General features: G+C 52.4%; 2 protein-coding genes across 10 annotated transcripts in view; one reads left to right on the top strand and one right to left on the bottom strand.

The window, feature by feature from the left end:
- XKR8 (XK related 8) lies at positions 1–3,338 on the top strand. The gene is made up of 3 exons (XM_086765042.1): positions 1–287; positions 824–1,026; positions 1,686–3,338. The coding sequence occupies exons 1-3, from the start codon at positions 1–3 to the stop codon at positions 2,423–2,425; spliced, it is 1,230 nt and encodes a 409-aa protein (XP_086621168.1). The 3' UTR covers positions 2,426–3,338.
- Positions 3,339–4,055: 717 nt separating this feature from the next.
- The window catches only part of EYA3 (EYA transcriptional coactivator and phosphatase 3), a 60,255-nt gene continuing 47,806 nt past the window's right edge, over positions 4,056–16,504 (bottom strand). For all 9 annotated transcript variants that reach the window (XM_086765221.1, XM_086765223.1, XM_086765225.1 and 6 more), the window contains 8 exons: positions 15,245–15,328; positions 14,527–14,616; positions 12,523–12,581; positions 11,498–11,655; positions 9,844–9,958; positions 9,291–9,412; positions 8,903–9,003; positions 4,056–7,398 (listed from right to left, as the gene is read on the bottom strand). In XM_086765221.1, the coding sequence (XP_086621347.1) occupies positions 7,318–7,398; positions 8,903–9,003; positions 9,291–9,412; positions 9,844–9,958; positions 11,498–11,655; positions 12,523–12,581; positions 14,527–14,616; positions 15,245–15,328 (810 nt within the window). In that variant the 3' untranslated portion in view covers positions 4,056–7,317. The remainder of the gene's footprint in view (positions 7,399–8,902; positions 9,004–9,290; positions 9,413–9,843; positions 9,959–11,497; positions 11,656–12,522; positions 12,582–14,526; positions 14,617–15,244; positions 15,329–16,504) is intronic.

Here is a 16,504-nt window from a genome sequence, read left to right as displayed (position 1 = left end):
ATGGCGCCCCCGCCGCGGTTCGGGCCGCTGCAGCTGGCGCTGGCGGCGGCGGGGGCGGGGGCGGCGGCGCTGGACGTGGTCGCCGACGGGTGGGTGGCGGCGGGGTACGCGCGGGGCGGGGAGCCCGGCTGGGCCGCGCTGACCCTGGGGCTGCTGCTCGCCTCCTCGGTGGCCACCCAGGCCTGCAGCTGGCTCTGGCTCCGCTCCGACCCCCCCGCCCTGCGGCCCGGCCTGCCCCGGTGGCTGCTCGCCGCCCTCCACCTCCTCCAGCTCGGCTTCCTCTTCAGGTACGGCAGCCGGCACCTCCACTCCGCCCCAAGCCCTGCTCCCGGGACCGAACCCGCTGCGGTCACCACTCTGCCCAAGGGTCTCCCCGGGCAGAGCGATTTGGCCAACCCCCCGAGTTGGAAAAGCGTCGGTGGGAGCCGAGGTTTCCCACCCGTGTCCCAAAGTGCCGGCTTTGCCCTGTCTCCCGGTGCTGTCACGGGCCAAACCGAGCAGGGCCGGGCGTCGGAGCTCGGCAGTGAACGCCCCAAAACCTTGGCTGGGCTTCGGCTCTCCCGGCCGTTGGGGGAAGCAGCATAACCATGCCCTGCCTTCCCCGTCCTGGGGAAAGGAAACAATCCAGCTGCTTCCGCCGAGGACGATGGTTGGTTTCACAGCTGAACTTCACGCAGAGGCCGGGCGTCGTGTGGACGCTGCAGTGCCTTGGCTTGGGAAGGGGGAGGGAGTGCTTTGAGGAGAAATCGGGGCAGCGGGAGGACCGAGGGGTGAGCTGCGTTGCCCCTGTGGCACCCTCACCGTTGGCCGTGTCCCCACGCAGGTGCCTCCACGCTCTGAAGGTGGGCTGGAAGGTGTGCTGGGCGAAGGCAGCGGCGGAGGAGGAGGAGGAGCAGAGCCGCATGGCCTTCCTCTCCCACGACATCAGCATGCTGCGCCTCTTCGAGACCTTCCTGGAGAACACCCCGCAGCTCACCCTGCTCCTCTACGTTATCCTGCAGACAAACAAGGCAGAGCCTTCCCAGGGTGAGGGGCCTGGGGCCAGCGGAGGGGGGGGCTGCAGGGGTGCAGGCTTGAGGTCAGAGCGGGCTTGGACGGGACAGACCAGCTGGGCTGGCCAGGGGCTGCAGGGCCCAGCAGGACACTGTTCCTCTGGTCTTGCTTGAGGTTCTCCAGTGTCGTTCTCCTCCAACATCTGCTTCTCCTGAGGTCACACGCAGGAGGGCGGGCCCCTGTCCTGCACTCGCCTGCCCCGCGCACTCCGCTGGGCCCGGGGTGGGAGAGTCGAAGCTGAGGGAGCTCTGTGGTCCTTCCCCTGCGCGCCCTAGGAGAGGCTGAGGGTCAGGAGACGGCCTGCGAGGGAGCAGGGGGATGCTGCTGGTGTGGGGAGCAAGCATCACCACAAGGACATGCGGAGCCCAGCCACGCGCTGGTTGGCTGGAGCCAGCGCTCCTTTCCTGCCCGAGCGGGCTGCGGGCTTCCCTGGGCAAGGCTGGGCACCGTCCTCCTCCTCAAGGAGGGCAGGAGGCTGAGGAGAGAAGCGGGTGCTGGGGCTCTGCCCCGCCACAGCAGCTGCTCTGTGAGCTGGTGGGAAGCTCCCTTTAGCAATGCCGGGCAGGGGGAGGTTTGCGCTGGGCTGGGCTCCCCTCGCTCTGCCCTCAGCATCTCCGCTGCGGTGTTTGCAGGTCTGGGGATCTGCACTGCGTTCCTGTGTGTGACCTGGTCTCTGCTGGACTACCACCAGTCCCTGCGCTCCTTCTTGCAGGACAAGTATGAGCTGAGCCTGAGCTCCTCTGTCGTCTACTTCCTGTGGAACCTCTTCCTCATCTGTCCCCGCATCCTTGTCATCGCCCTCTTCGCCCTGCTCTGGCCCTACAGCGTGGCCATCCACTTCCTGCTGGTGTGGTTGGCCATGTTCCTCTGGGTCAGCCTGCAGGGCACGGACTTCATGGAGTCGCCCGGCCCCGAGCAGCTCTACCGAGCCATGGTGGCTGTGATCCTCTACTTCAGCTGGTTCAACGTGGCCCAGGGGAGGACGCTGTACCGCAGCATCATCTATCACAGTTTCATCCTGGTGGACAGCACGCTGCTGGCCCTCTCCTGGCTCTGGTACCGGTTTCCCTCCGATGAGCACTCGTACCTCGTCCCGGTGGTCTCCGCCGCCCTGCCCTGCTACCTGCTGGGGCTGGCACTGAGAGTCACCTACTACAAGTGGCTGCATCCCAATGTGCGGGCACAGCAAGAGGGTGGCTACGACGAGGTGGATACCAACGGGAGGACCGACGGGCTGGCATTCCGCTCGCTTTCGGTGCCGGACCTCGTGAACAGGCGGATGCGGTGGCTGGCCCAGGCCCAGTTCTCCATCTCCTGGCCGGCGGGGCAGCGCTTGCTGAACGGGGCGACTGCTGCTGAGTCTGCTGTCTGAGAGCAGCTTGCCAGGAAGATAGATTTGTTAGTCCGGCTCTTGATTCTGCCCCACCCAGGCTGTTGTTTTGGGCAGCTGGAGGGACCTGGCAGAAAGCAGGGGTGGCGTGCAAGCACCCGGTGAGTCCCGCGATGCAGGGATGTGCTGCTGGGGAGAGCCGTGGGGTTTGTGGGTGAGGGGTCCAGCACGTGGTGGCTGCACTGCAGTGTCAACTTATCTCATTATTTATTACTAGCTTTTTCAAAAAAAAAAAAAAAAAGCATAACGGTTTGTTCTCTTTGTGCCCCTCCTGTGGCTGCTGCCACCATTGCTGCGCAGGGAGGTGGGTGCTGGTGGCACGTCCCCTGCTTGGCAGCAGCTCTCTGATCTTTGTTTCCAGCCAGGATGTTCCTCCTTCTCCTGTTCTGCTGCTAAGGTGAACGATTGCCCATTATCAGGGTTCAGGGAGGGACAGGGAAGGAGGCAGGGATTCCCCGGTGCTGGGAGAGCGGCCGCCCGGGCGGGGCAGGGGCAGTGGGGTGCCCGGGCCCTGGGGAGGGTGCTGGGGGGACGGCCACAGCGCGGCCCAGTGCTTCTGGCTTATGGGCGCGTCACGGTCCGCGGTTTCCACCCCTGGGCTGTGCTCCCCAGCCCGTGACCAGGCTGGACGTGCCCCTGGCCACCTAAGGCCTCAGTGGCCGTTGGTGTGGTCAGCGTCAGGCTGTGCCGCCTCCTGCGCATGGAACCAGCCATCCCCTCCCACCCCCCCGCTTGGTGCCCCTGCCTCTCCTCGCTGTGGCACATCCTCGCTGTCCGCAGCATTGGCCCTCGGCCTCTTCCCCTCATCTCCACGGCCCAGCCGCATGGCAGGACCCTGTCCCGGGAGGGACCCCCCACCCCCCCGACACCAGGGGAGGGCGGGGAAGCAGAAGGATAGAGCCCCGGCAGAGGCCAGGAGGAGCGTTGGTTGTTGGCCTTGTGTGAAAGGGCCACGCAGATGCTGAGAGGGCTGGAGCAGCTCTGCTGTGAGGCCAGGCTGAGAGAGCTGGGGCTGTTCAGCCTGGAGAAGAGGAGGCTCCGGGGAGACCTGAGAGCGGCTCCCAGTGCCCAAAAGGGGCTGCAGGAAAGGTGGGGAGAGACTCTTCAGCAGGGCCTGGTGCGACAGGACAAGGGGTGATGGTTTTAAAATAGAGGGGTGTAGATTTAGATTGGATATTAGGAAAAAATTTTTTACAATGTGAGTTATAGAACACTGGAACAGGTTGCCCAGAGAGGCGGTGGATGCCCCATCCCTGGAAACATTCCAGGCCAGGTTGGCCGGGGCTCTGAGCAGCCTGATCTGGTTGGGGATGTCCCTGCTCCTTGCAGGGGGGTTGGACTGGATGACCTTTGAAGGTCCCTTCCAACCCTAACCATTCTATGATTCTATGAAAGCTAAAGGAAAGGGGATGTTTGTGCAGGGCCGTCCACATGCCCTGTGCCTCCCCGGCAGGCTCCCGCGGGGCAGCGCAGGGCAGCGGGGTCTCCAGCAGCCGCTTGTGCCCCAGCACCATCACCCTGAACGCCGTGGGTGCCACCAAGCCCAGCCCAGGCCATCACACGGGACAGGGCCTGATCGCAGGGGTGTAAGAGAACAGCCTGAAGCAGTGACTACAGAAAATAAAGACTTTATTTTAATTTTTTTTTCCAGTTCATTGGACAGTTCCCATTACACAGACCATGAGTGGGCAAAGGCTCCGCAGCCAGCAGCGCCCAGGCTCGCCCTCCTCCCACTGCGAGGGGTGGGTAGCGCAGCAAGGGTGCTGCGGGCTGCGGGGGTCCTGCTGCTTTCCGTCCGTCACTGTGGCAGGGGGGCGTTGAAAGCCTCCGCCACTGCGGTGACGCTGGAGGGGAGGCCGGCAGCGGTTCTGCTACAGCCAGGTCAGGGGTAAGGGGAGAGCACAGAGACAGGAGAAAATCAATGCTGGGACAGAGCTGCTGTTCCTGCCACGTGAGAGACAGGAAAAGTCTTAAATTCAGCCAACAGAGGAAAAAAGAAAATAGCCATGCCAACCTTTATTAAACATAAACACAGAAAGGTACCACCAACCTCCTATTATAAAAGTACTTTACATACATTCAAGGCAACATCGTATAAATATCCGTATGAAATGTCTGCAGGAGTTCCACACTCACCTAAAATTTTGCTGACATCTTAAAATTTCCTTAGAACATGTTAAAGTAAACAAACACAACGCAAAGCCAGCCACCTCGGGTCCAGCACTCGCCACGAGTGCCTGGGCAAAACACATCCCACCTCCCAGCGGGGGCCAGCACGGCTCTCCCACGAGCTGCTTTGGACGCCAGCGAAGCCGAGGGGCTGCTCAGCCATGCTGGGTGGTAGGAGGTTAAGGCACAGGTTTTAATCCCAAAGTTGAGCTGGCCGGAGTATGAGACGTGCTCCAAACAGGCTGTTTCATGGGCTGGGACGTGTCCCAAGCCCGCTTACAGGAGACCTTTGGATGGGCTGGGACCCACAGCGAGATGTTCACGATCCAGCACAGACTTTTCTGTGACTGCAAGTAAGTCCTGATCTTCTGGTAACATTCCAGCCCCTGGGAGCAACGGGGCCGCTTGCCGGAATGGCTCGCTTCCCACCAGATCCGCCCCGGCTGACGCAGTAACGACACCTCACAGGGACCCCAGACGAACTGGACTCTTTACGCGTCCAGCAGTAACGGAGCTGCAGCCCTGCCGTACCCCTCCCTGCTCCGCACGGGCCTCACGCTGCCGTGAAACACCAGCACACCACTCCACAGGCTGCGCCAGCTGCCGGGAGCACCCCTGAGCTCCCCACCTTGTGCCCAGGGCAGATGTGAGAACACCCCCCGTGGCCTCTGCTCCCGCTGCTCCTCAAACTCCGCTGCTGAGCGCCACACTGTTCAGTAACAACCGCAGCAGGAACTGGCTCCTCAGATTTTTCTAAGGGGACAAGAGGGCACGTTGCTCACAGGCAGCAGCTTCTACACGGACGGCATGCTCCTGAAGCAGAGAGTTCCTGGGGAATACGCAGACCCAGAGCGTCCGCTTGAGATCAGAGCAAAAGGCCAACACCGAGCAAGGAGCCGGATGGAAAGCAGACCTCTCCCAGCTCCTGTGACCACCTTGGAGAAAGAGAAATTCCTCTGATTGTAATTAAAACAAACCAAAACAAAATAATCCCCTAGACTGGAGCTAGGAGCGTGTGAAACAGACCTCTGTGTCCAGTCCCTTGGTCCAGGCACCTCCTCCATGGCGGTGACCTCCACGGCGGTGACGGGAGCTGGGCCAGCAACAGGGCACAGAAGAATGCGAGCTGCGCTGGCCCCACAACTCCCCTGGCACTGATGGAAATTATTCCTCTGTAATTAAAGCCATGCAAGGAATGCAGCAAACACATCACCTGCTTCCGTGGGCACAGCCTGAGTGGGTCAGTGTCCTCCCTGAAGCGACATGCTTTCAGACCAGTTCCGCAGGGGTCCCAGACAGGTGACGCTGGGCTGGAGACCAGGGCTCTGGAGGGGTTTGGGTGCAGCTGCGGCGTTTGGCTTGGCAGGAGCGGCAGAGGCGTGCGGCAGGGCGCAGCAGACATCCGTCCTCTGTGCAGAAACCCCAGGCACCTGCTGATATGGTGTCATGGGGGTACAGGGAGGAGGCAGATACCCCCGAAAACAGCCCGGCCTGGCACAAAACCAGTGCCCCGTGCCAGCCCCCAGCTGGCTCCTTCTGGCTAGCGGCACTGCAGGTCAGACTCCAGCCTTTTTTTCTGAGATGGCAGCAGAAAAAGCAGCGTAACCATCGCTCCCAAGGCCAGTGTGCTCCAGGCTGCCAAGTCACAGTGTCTTAGAAAATTAACTCCCTCTTAACAAGAGTTTTGATTCTAACTATGTAGTTAGGCTAATGCAAAGAAGAATACAAGGAAATTGAATCCGATTCTACTAAAAGGAACTCACTCTCACAGAGTCAGGAAAGCAGAGGTGAAGGTTAATAACCATACCCTTCTTTGTAACATTCAGGATTTAGTTCTCTCAGATTATTCCAGGGCAGACAAGGACTCTGTTCACATCCGAGCAGTCTGCAATAGTGCTGTGCTGCATCTACTGTTCATAGATAATTTTGTTTTCCTTTACAGGGAAAAATCTATGGGATCTACAGTCTGGGTCATGGATAGCTGGAATCCAGTGATCTCCTGCTCGTGAACAGGGCTTGTGCACACATGGGCTAGAAGCCACCGGGATCAACTCACCAACACTCTCCTCTACAAGGAACCACGTATCCCAGTAACATTCCCATATCCTTCTGTTTTCCAGTAATCCCACGTTGAGGAAATAACATAAGGACATCGTAATAAATTAGCTGCTTTGAACACCCAGGGAAGGAGAGAGGACACATTTCACAGCAATAGAGGTATTTTTGACATTTTCATTAATATTTCCTATGAAAAAAAACATTGCTCTTTTCAGCTTTGCAAAACAAGGGAGGTTCAGCTCTGCCATCAGCATTTTTCTATAAAAATAAGGTTTTGTGTTTACTTGGGTTCTACAACTAAGCTGAACAGAAAGGAGATGGCTCTTACAAATGCTTCCACTGTTGTATCACCCTCTCCCTCTGGAGACTACCTAGAGGAATTCAGCTGGCTTCTGTAAGTCTCTAAGTCTCTTCTTCAGACAAGCTCTAGCTCTGCTGAGTCTAGTGCTTCTTTACAGACACCGCTGCACTTGGCAGGGCCTGTGCTCCTGAGGAAACGACCTGGTGCCACGTTCTACTGTACAGGTTGCATTAGGTATGTTGTCTTCATCAAGCTGAAAAGTGAGTCCCCAGATGTACGTGATTTCTGCCTCTCCAGCGAAGGAGAGGGCTTGCAGGAGCCGCAGTCACGCTTCTGCTCCAGTTCCTTACAGGAAGTCTAACTCGAGGGCTTGGTGAAGGGACACGAGATCTGCATGGTTTGTGATCCTCCAGAAAGGCATGTTGTGCTGTAACAGAGAGACGACAAAGCCAGGTTTATCGGAGTTGTTTTACAGCTAGGTGGATGCAGGCAAGGTACACGTGCAGGGTTGTGCAATCGGCGTTTCTGACAGCACTGTCTGAGCACACCATGTTGAGGAAGGACCTCAGGCGCATGCCCAGCGGTACCTGAAGCCTTTCTTATCTGTACCTCTGTTTATGATGGGCACCGGCACTGACTACCAGCTGCTTTGCATGCTCGCGATTGAAACCTCGGCGCCGGGCTGTGAGCTGCTGCTTCATCCAGGAAAACCCTTCCAGGGCTCCCAGGGAACCTGCGTAGAACCCGCTCTGGCTCGTGGCAGACAGCGTGAAGCCTGCAGATGACGTCCTGACAGTCATCTATGCACTTCACTGCCTCTCATGGGCATCACTGAACTCAGGCCTGTCCGAATCAATCAAACTGCCCGCTCCTGGTTTGTAACTCAGACTAATGGGAGATGCTGCGTATTGATCTGACGGCTGGCAACCAAGTCATAGAATGGTTTGAGTTGGAAGGGACCGTTAAAGGCCACCTAGTCCAACTCCCCTGCAAGGAGCAGGGACATCTCCAACCAGATCAGGTTGCTCAGAGCCCCGGCCAATCTGGCCTGGAATGTTTCCAGGGATGGGGCATCCACCACCTCTCTGGGCAACCTGGGACAGTGTGACACCACCCTCAGCGTAAAACATTTTTTCCTAATATCCAATCTAAATCTGCCTCCCTCTATTTTGAAACCATCACCCCTCGTCCTATCACACCAGGCTCTGCTGAAGAGTCTCTCCCCACCTTTCCTGCAGCCCCCTTTAGGCACTGGGAGCCGCTCTCAGGTCTCCCCAGAGCCTCCTCTTCTCCAGGCTGAACAGCCCCAGCTCTCTCAGCCTGGCCTCACAGCAGAGCTGCTCCAGCCCTCTCAGCATCTGCGTGGCCTCCTCTGGACCCTCTCCAGCAGCTCCACGTCCTTCTGATGCTGGGGGCTCCAGAGCTGGAGGCAGTGCTGCAGGGGGGGTCTCCCCAGAGCGGAGCAGAGGGGCAGAATCCCCTTCCACGACCTGCTGGCCACGCTGCTGGGGGTGCAGCCCAGGATGAGGGCACATTGCCGGCTCATGTTGAGCTTCTCATCCACCAGCACTCCCGAGTCCTTCTCCTCAGGACTTCTCTCCATCCATTCTCCACCCAGCCTGGATTTGTGCCTGAGTCCTGAACCCCTCCATGCTTCTGAGAAATTGCATTATCCTAACTGAGAGCTGCAAGCTATGATCAAGACCCTGTGTTTCAGGGACAATGTAAAACAAACTTTAAACGTCAAAGAGACAGAAGACTGCCCACGTTAATGTAGTGAAAGATCTCTTCCATCAATGGCAAAGTTTCCCCCTGGCTGCCCCTGGCCTGAAGAGTTCAGCCCTGGAAAAAGAATCCCTGCAGAAAAAGACTGCAACTTCTCTTTGCGCTCACCCACATCCCACCTCCTCCCACCAGAGCCAGAAACCCACCTCCTTAGCTGCAATCTCTTCATCACGTCCATCTCCAATTACCACATAGGTGACTTTCTTTCCAAATCGCGACACGATCCTCTCAAAACAGCTCTCTTTACCTGCCAAAAGACAATCCCACTATAGTGAGCCTTAGGCAGAGAGTCACCGAAGCCTGAACGGGTCCCTTCATCCCAGTACAGAAACACATTATTGTCCTACTGGAAAGGGGATAACACCCAGTTCAGCTCGTGAGGCCAGAAGCCACCACTATTACGTGGCCAGCTGGACCCCAGCAGCCATGGGGTTCTTCATTTCGGCTCAGCTGCAGAATTGTATTTCCTGTGTAAAAATCCCAGCTAACCCGCAGCAGACGCCTCAGTGTCAGGTACTCAGCACAGCCCCTTACCTACTTTTGTAGCACTATAAATATTTTCGATGGGAAACACCTCGCCCAATCCATACAGGAGAACTTTGGCAAGAGCTGGCACCAGTTGGGTGGTTGTGATCAGGATGTTCACACAGTTTTTTCTGAAAGAAGAAAAACACTTGTAAAGTACATCGATGGCCAGTGGTGCTGAGGGCTACTGCGAGCAGCTTGCTCGGCTTTCCAAAGTGCCGTGTGTTTTGTTGTCCTGCTTTCAAGAGGCTTTTTAGGCCAAGATTTTGATTTGTGATTTTTGCTCGCTTGCTTTTTGTTTTAAACAGAAATTCTCTGGCAGAAATGCAATTTTGCAAGCACAGTCCTATTATGGGGACCTTCCTAACAACAAGGTTGCAGCAGAAAAATCCCAATGGGTGCTCCGCAGTGGAGTTCCCCCCACTCATTCACTGTGCTTCCCAGCACCCGTGACAAACAGCAGTAGTATCACATCCAGACACGACTGCACCACAGCACAGCATGCAAATCTAAGTGAGAGAAAGGGCAGAGAAAGCAATACACACATTTCCAGTTTCCATACCTGGACTGTATGAGTAGCAGGGACTTTAATGCCGTTTCCAGCCAGGAATCCGTTAGCACTTCTATATCGGTTCTTAGTCGCTGCAGAGCTTCCCTCTTCTGCGGGCTCAGAAGGCCTGGTGGGCAAGCAACACAGGTTTTCCCAGCTGAGCTGCTAAGTCTAACACAGAGAGGCCATCCCTCATTTAACAGCTGCGTGTTCTGCAATAAGTAACACACTACTGAAGGCATCTCAAAGCTGAGACTGTCTTGAGGCTACAGGAGAAACCAGCTTCCAGTGACATGGACGAGCCCAGACATCCATCTGTGACTGCCTGGGAACTGGGTAGATACTTTTCTCGGATCAGTTCAAACTGTTTCTCAGGATACATGCCACAAAATGCACTTCTCTTGTACAAAGCACACACAGCAGTAGGAGTTGTCCGAGGGGAAGGAACTCCTGCAGTCACCCTTTCTGACTTCCTACTTCCCAAGGACCCTTGCCACTTTAATTCCTTGTAGATATCTTTGTTAATCCCTCCTCTTTTTTTTGTTAAATCCTCATGTTTTCTATCCATTTTAGATCTCATTTTCTCAAAGCATCCGGTTTTGAACGGAGCCCATACACTCAAACCTGCTCTCCTCAGTGAAGACAAGAAGAAAGGAACACCTTGAGTCTGAACCTCCCTCCACCCATCTCCAGCCGTGACGTACAAATTCTGCACCTCACTCCAGCCCTGGAAGTACACCAGTCCTCTGCCAATGAGGCCACAGAGGGACCCACTGTGGGCTGCACCACCAACTGCTTTGCCACGTGGCTTTAGACAGGTCCTGAAAAACTTTGCATTCAGTTTTCCCATGTGAAAATTAAGGAATAACGGTCTGATCCCTACTGGAAATAAGGTAATTGCAGCATATCGAAATGCAGACTTACACTGATAGATTTTTAAGGCTGAAAGTTATAGTTTTGAACACCTGGTTTTTCAAAAATGTGTCAAAGAAAACGTTCTAGCAAGTTTCCTTTTTGCACAGGCAAAGGGTACCCAAACCTACAACCCACCGGGTGGAGTCACCTTGCCAGGTGAGCTGCTCCAGCAGCACCCCTTTCCTAGGGATGCCAATGCCAAGATTCAGATTAAATAGGAAACTTATCCACATCTGATATCTGTGGTTTGCATCATTATTGCTACTTTGCCATTGGAAGGGAAGAAAAATAGAAGATTTTAAGTGACTTTGTGAACAGATGGTGGAGGTGTCACGTCAGACTATGAGCACAACAGCCAAAAGAGTGAACGCTGTATTTCTTGACAACAGCTGATAAAAGAGAGATTTTGTGAAGACACAAGTGAAAAGACCTCCTAAGCAGTGTGACATGCAAGTCATTTAGGCCCGTTCTAAGCAGAGCAACAGGCAGCCTTTCATACAGAATTAGCAAAGAAACACTCCACCAAAATTTTCTCGTAGATACAGGACTGACTGACCAGCCCTATCTACATAACTCACAGACTGCACTGCCACACCCTTCGGTTTTGGAAGACCTACCCTCTCAGATTCCATGGAGGTTTAGTTACTTTTCATGTCCAAACATTCAGGAAAGCAAAACCTCTGAGGAAGGATGAAGTCTGGCACCACAAACTCTGTTTACCGCTCAGATATTGGTGCAGGTGAACACTCACCTCCAACGTTAGTTTTGTATTTGTCGTAGATCTCTCGTACCCTGCGGTAGCGGAAGGCCAGTTTCCTCATCCAGTCCACTCCCTGGACACCGACGGAGGAGCTGTGATTTGCGTTACTTCCTGAGCCGCTGAAGCCATCCGTGGAGAAATTGTAGTTGCTATTTCAGAAAAGCAGATCTGTTAGGTGTGCCACAGCAGCAGAATCCCTGCAGCTTTTCTGGCGGGGTTGCAGACTTCAGCTCTGACGGCTGCTAGAAAAGCACCTCAGAGAGGAACTCTGCACAACCACTGCACCCCGACAGCAGAGACCGGCTTCTGCTGGCAATGTACTCTGATATCCAGCTACATCTGCTGCTGGTTCTGAACTGCTGTACTGAAATGGACTGACTCAACTCTTTCACACACCACAAAACTTTCCTTTGCTCTTTGCCTGCTCACTCCTCTGTGACAGAGCATCCTTCCCACTAACCCCTTTCTCACCCCAGCATAGTGTTTTCCAAACATAACATCTGCATCTTTACATCACAGCTGCAGCTCCACAAGCAGATGAGGTGCTTTACCAGCTCAGGGCTGCAGGAAGCAGGTCTTGCTTCACCACTTCCCCTGTAATTTTTCTCCCTGACCAACAGGCAACTTCTCAGACCTTTCCATGAGCCAGTTCACCTCATTAATGCAGCAGAAAACTCACCCTCACCCGGCCTGATAGTGTACACAATCAGCTCACAGAGGGGTGCAAACCACAGGGAGACTTTCGAAGGTCAGGACTGTGAGGTCTGGAGTGTTGGTTCTCCATTCACGTCATTGAGCGTACAGGCAACGTTCAACAGCGGACAACATAATTCACATTATAATTCTGAAAGTCCTAATGTTTTGTAGGTCTTCAAAGAAACACTACCCAGAAACACACACCGTTTCCCAAGCCCTGCACAATGCTGGCTTCCATCCCTTAACTCCATTTAGTTTCAAAGTCCCCACAAAAACCAGATGACATCAGCTATACATTTCATGCATTCACCAGTAAGCACCTTAAATCTTGGCCATTGTCATCAGAGGCCACATCTTCTATGTGTACCTGGTCACACTCCTGTTCAAGAAAAAAAGAAAAATAAAGTCACGCTGTTGCAATCCAGAAATATACTGACACTTGTAGATTAAAGAAAGTGTGATATAAACCAAACCCCTCACATTTCCCAACAGTAACAAGCCATGCCACACTGCCTCCACAAACCTATTCACAGCTTCCATTAGTTTTGTCTTCCAGTACTGGGTTTTACTCCTCAGGACCTACAGGTCCTTGCCAAGACTGGGATTTGAAGTACCAGAAAAGTCTGGAGAAAAGGCATGTTCCTATGACATTTCCAGCTGTCTGCAAAAAAGGAACTTCACGACTCACTAAACAGGATGGACTCAGAGCTCCCTTGTAATCTGAAACCCTTCTGTCATTTCACAAAACCAAAAATACCCCAAATCACATTATCTAGTCAAGTATTGATATTCCATTTCATCAACACAGTCGTCAGTTCCATTACCAGAGAGTCACAGCACGAACCATGGAGTGAAACAACAGCATGGTGGCAGTGCCAAGACCGGTGCTTAGCACAGCTGATTTAACCCACAGATAACCTGCAAACACTTTAGGACAAGAAGTGAATTTTCCCCATTTCAAGAATTTCCCACTGCTGCTCCTAACCAACACCCAGAGCACTAAGTGTTGTTTTTTATCACAGTCACCGTATCGGTGACCAACTTTCCAGCACAAGAGATTGCATTTGCTGGGTTTTTTTTTCTGGAGCAGGGAGGTAACACGCATTACCGCTTTTGCAAAGTTCACAGCTGCAAGCAGTCACAGCCATAAACGGAAACTTCATGTAAGCTGCTGTTTGTGTCAACAAAAGCATCTTGTTCTCCTGTGATGTGCATCAGCAACACACTGACAAATAATTGTTCACGGTTCGTACTCAGCCTTCCTAAGCTTTAAACTAGTCCTGTAAATTCCACAAATTAGGTTCATGAGTCCGTATTTGTAGACTCATATCCAACTACCTGATTCCAGATTCTGGCACAACGTCACACCCTCCTGCACAGGTGACATTACTGTGTCCACTACTATCTGATACCACAGAACAGCAGGGCGTGGCCATGACTGAAGCAAAGATTTATATTCAACTTCTGTGGAAGCGGTGCAGAACAGTGAGATGTATTTAATTTGGCACAGAATACTGTACATGAAAGAGGATGGGAGCTGATCAGAAGTCCTTGAGGCAGGATGGGAATGAGAGCGCAGCAGAGACAGATGCTACAGAAAAGATGGGGAGAGACTGTTCAGCAGGGCCTGTTGTGACAGGACAAGGGGTAACGGTTTCAAAACAGAGGGAGGCAGATTCAGATTAGGTATTAGGAAAAAAATTTTTACACTGAGGGTTGTACAGCACTGGAACAGGTTGCCCAGAGAGGCGGTGGATGCCCCATCCCTGGAAACGTTCACGGCCAGGTTGGCCGGGGGTCTGAGCAACCTGATCTGGTTGGAGATGTCCCTGCTTCTTGCAGCGGGATTGGACTGGATGGCTCCTTTCCCACCCAAACCATTCTGGGATTCTATGACAGCTACACAAGTTGTATTCTGTCCTTGGTTTAGACAAAGCCCCTGAGAACCGACATTCTCAAGGTCACCCTTTTCCTCATGTCTCTGGTCTCCATTTCCAAACAGGATCAGTGAAAGCAAAGTGCTTACCAGTCCAGAATGAAAATAGAAGACAAAGCAGACATCAGTCTTTTTATTTCAACAGGTTCAAGTAGACACCCGTAAGAGAGCAAAGAGAGCTCCTGACACTAGAAGCCTGCAGAATGCCCGTCTCAGATAAAAGAGTACAACTCTCTCATCTGGTTGTGTTTAGAATCGCTTCCGTTTTGGCAACCTGTTATGTTTCAGCATTAAGTGGCTCTGAAGAACAAGCACCCTCACCAACGGTGCAGTGTAATTCTACTGAGGTAATGTGGAATTTTTCCTTTCAAAAATATTTGTCATGTACCTCCAAGTCATTGAAAAACAAGTGAGTATCAGCTACTTCAAAAATCATCTCCTCCATTGACAGACCCGAGCCAATCACTAGAGTTGGATCCTGGCAAGACAAGAAGAGAAAATGTAGATTCACTGTGGTTACAGGCAGAAATAAACCGTGATCAATCTTTCATCATTTATGTTGCACATATTTTCCACTGCATATCAAGCCTGACACAACTCCATCTGCATTAAATGGTGTGAACTACAATTTCCCTAGTATTTTAAACAACTCAATTAAAAATAAATAAATAATTTTTAAAAAATCCATATTCTGCTAATACAGCGACCAAAAAATGTAAAAAAACACTTCACTATTGCATGGCAGGGACTTGCGCATTTTCAGAAGCAACACAAACAAAACACTCAAAAATCTTCAATATATTTTGAAGAAGAAAAAAAATACTTCTCTTCACTATGTGCTATGACCTCAGGAATTCCCAATGATGATAACAAGTTTGACATTTTAAGATTTGTATTGTTAGAAGGGCAGTGTTTGTAACGTCCATATCCCAGCTCCGTATAAAGTAAAATTTAGTGTTCTTTCCCCACCCCAAACTGCCAACGAGTTAAAAGAATCTTCTTATATATTTTAAAACAAAATATCTATTTCTATTCCTTTTCCAAAGATTAACATTTACTTGTGCATGACAGATATGGGGTTTTTTTTCCAGAAAAGACAGTATTACCTTGCCATATTTTTGAGCATAAGATCCTGTGAGAAGTGAATGGAAGATGATGATGGTCTCATCCAGGTCCCAGAGAAACACTCGCTGCACAGAGAATAAAAGCAGGTTAGCGTTGAGGTATGCCAAGCACTGAGCTACAATAAAGGAGCAAGTTTTAGAGCTAATTTTGTGGCTAGCTGCAGTATGTTTTTAACAGAAACGAACAACAGTATTCATCCTACAGGCTGAACACATTATTTGAATTATTTCAGTTCAGTGTGGTGGTTTATACACCGCTACAGTGAAGCTACAAGCTCAGAGTAAGGCTTTCTCAGTGGAACTATTTCAAAAGCTTCTCTGTCTTTTGTAGTTATATAAGCAAGAACTTACAGCACTAATTAAATTTAGAGCCCTGCTAGGGTAGAAGTTTACTGTCTGTGATCTGGAGAGCACCAGGTAAATGACCTTGGTGTTTATCAGAGACACCTTTGTCATGACAAATACGGGGGATTGGCTGCCACGAGGAACAGCAGAGTGTCAGCACAGAAGGACTTTGACAAACTCGAGTACTGGGCCAACAGGAACTAGAAGCAGTTCAGTAACTGCAGATTCTGCACGTGGGGTAGAATAATCCCTCGTACTGGTCCAGGCTGGACAGAGCTGGAGGGTACAGGGGACACCAGGCACAGTATGAGCCAGCAGTGCTCTCTCCCTGCGGATAAGGTGAACTGCATACTGGAGAACACTACGTGTGCCCAGCTGATAGACGGAAGGTGTTGGCTCACCCTGCTTGGCACGGGGAAAGCCACCCCAGATTGCGTCCCAGTTAGAGAGTGGCCAGCAGCAATAGGCTGTCGAGATGGTCAGCAGCATAGAGGAGAGGCCAAGGGAGCTGTGATAGTTTATCTCGGCAAAGAGGAGACCGAGGGTGATCCAACAGCAGACCACAAGTAATTGAAAGGGAACTGCAAAGATGATGGAAAAACTCTCCTCAGTAGTGGCAGATGGAAAAGTGCCATGGAAAAAGAATGGGAAATTACAGCTTGGGAGATTCTAGTTGGAGACAGAAAATCTACTTCTCTAAGTGGTCATGGTAGTCCTAGGACAGATCACTAGATAGGTACAGATCTCCAGCCCTGGAGGTTCTCAAGACTCACCCAGACAAAACCATTTTTCTAGTGCTGGGGACAGCCTTGCTCTGAGCAGGAGGTTGTACTAGAAACGTCCAAATGTCTCCTCCATTGACACCACTAAGATTCCAAGACATATTTAAGTGATGCT

This window comes from Chlamydotis macqueenii, chromosome 22, assembly GCF_036417535.1.
Source record: "Chlamydotis macqueenii isolate bChlMac1 chromosome 22, bChlMac1.mat, whole genome shotgun sequence".
Lineage (NCBI taxonomy): Eukaryota > Metazoa > Chordata > Aves > Otidiformes > Otididae > Chlamydotis > Chlamydotis macqueenii.
This window is presented reverse-complemented; position numbering and strand designations above follow the sequence as displayed.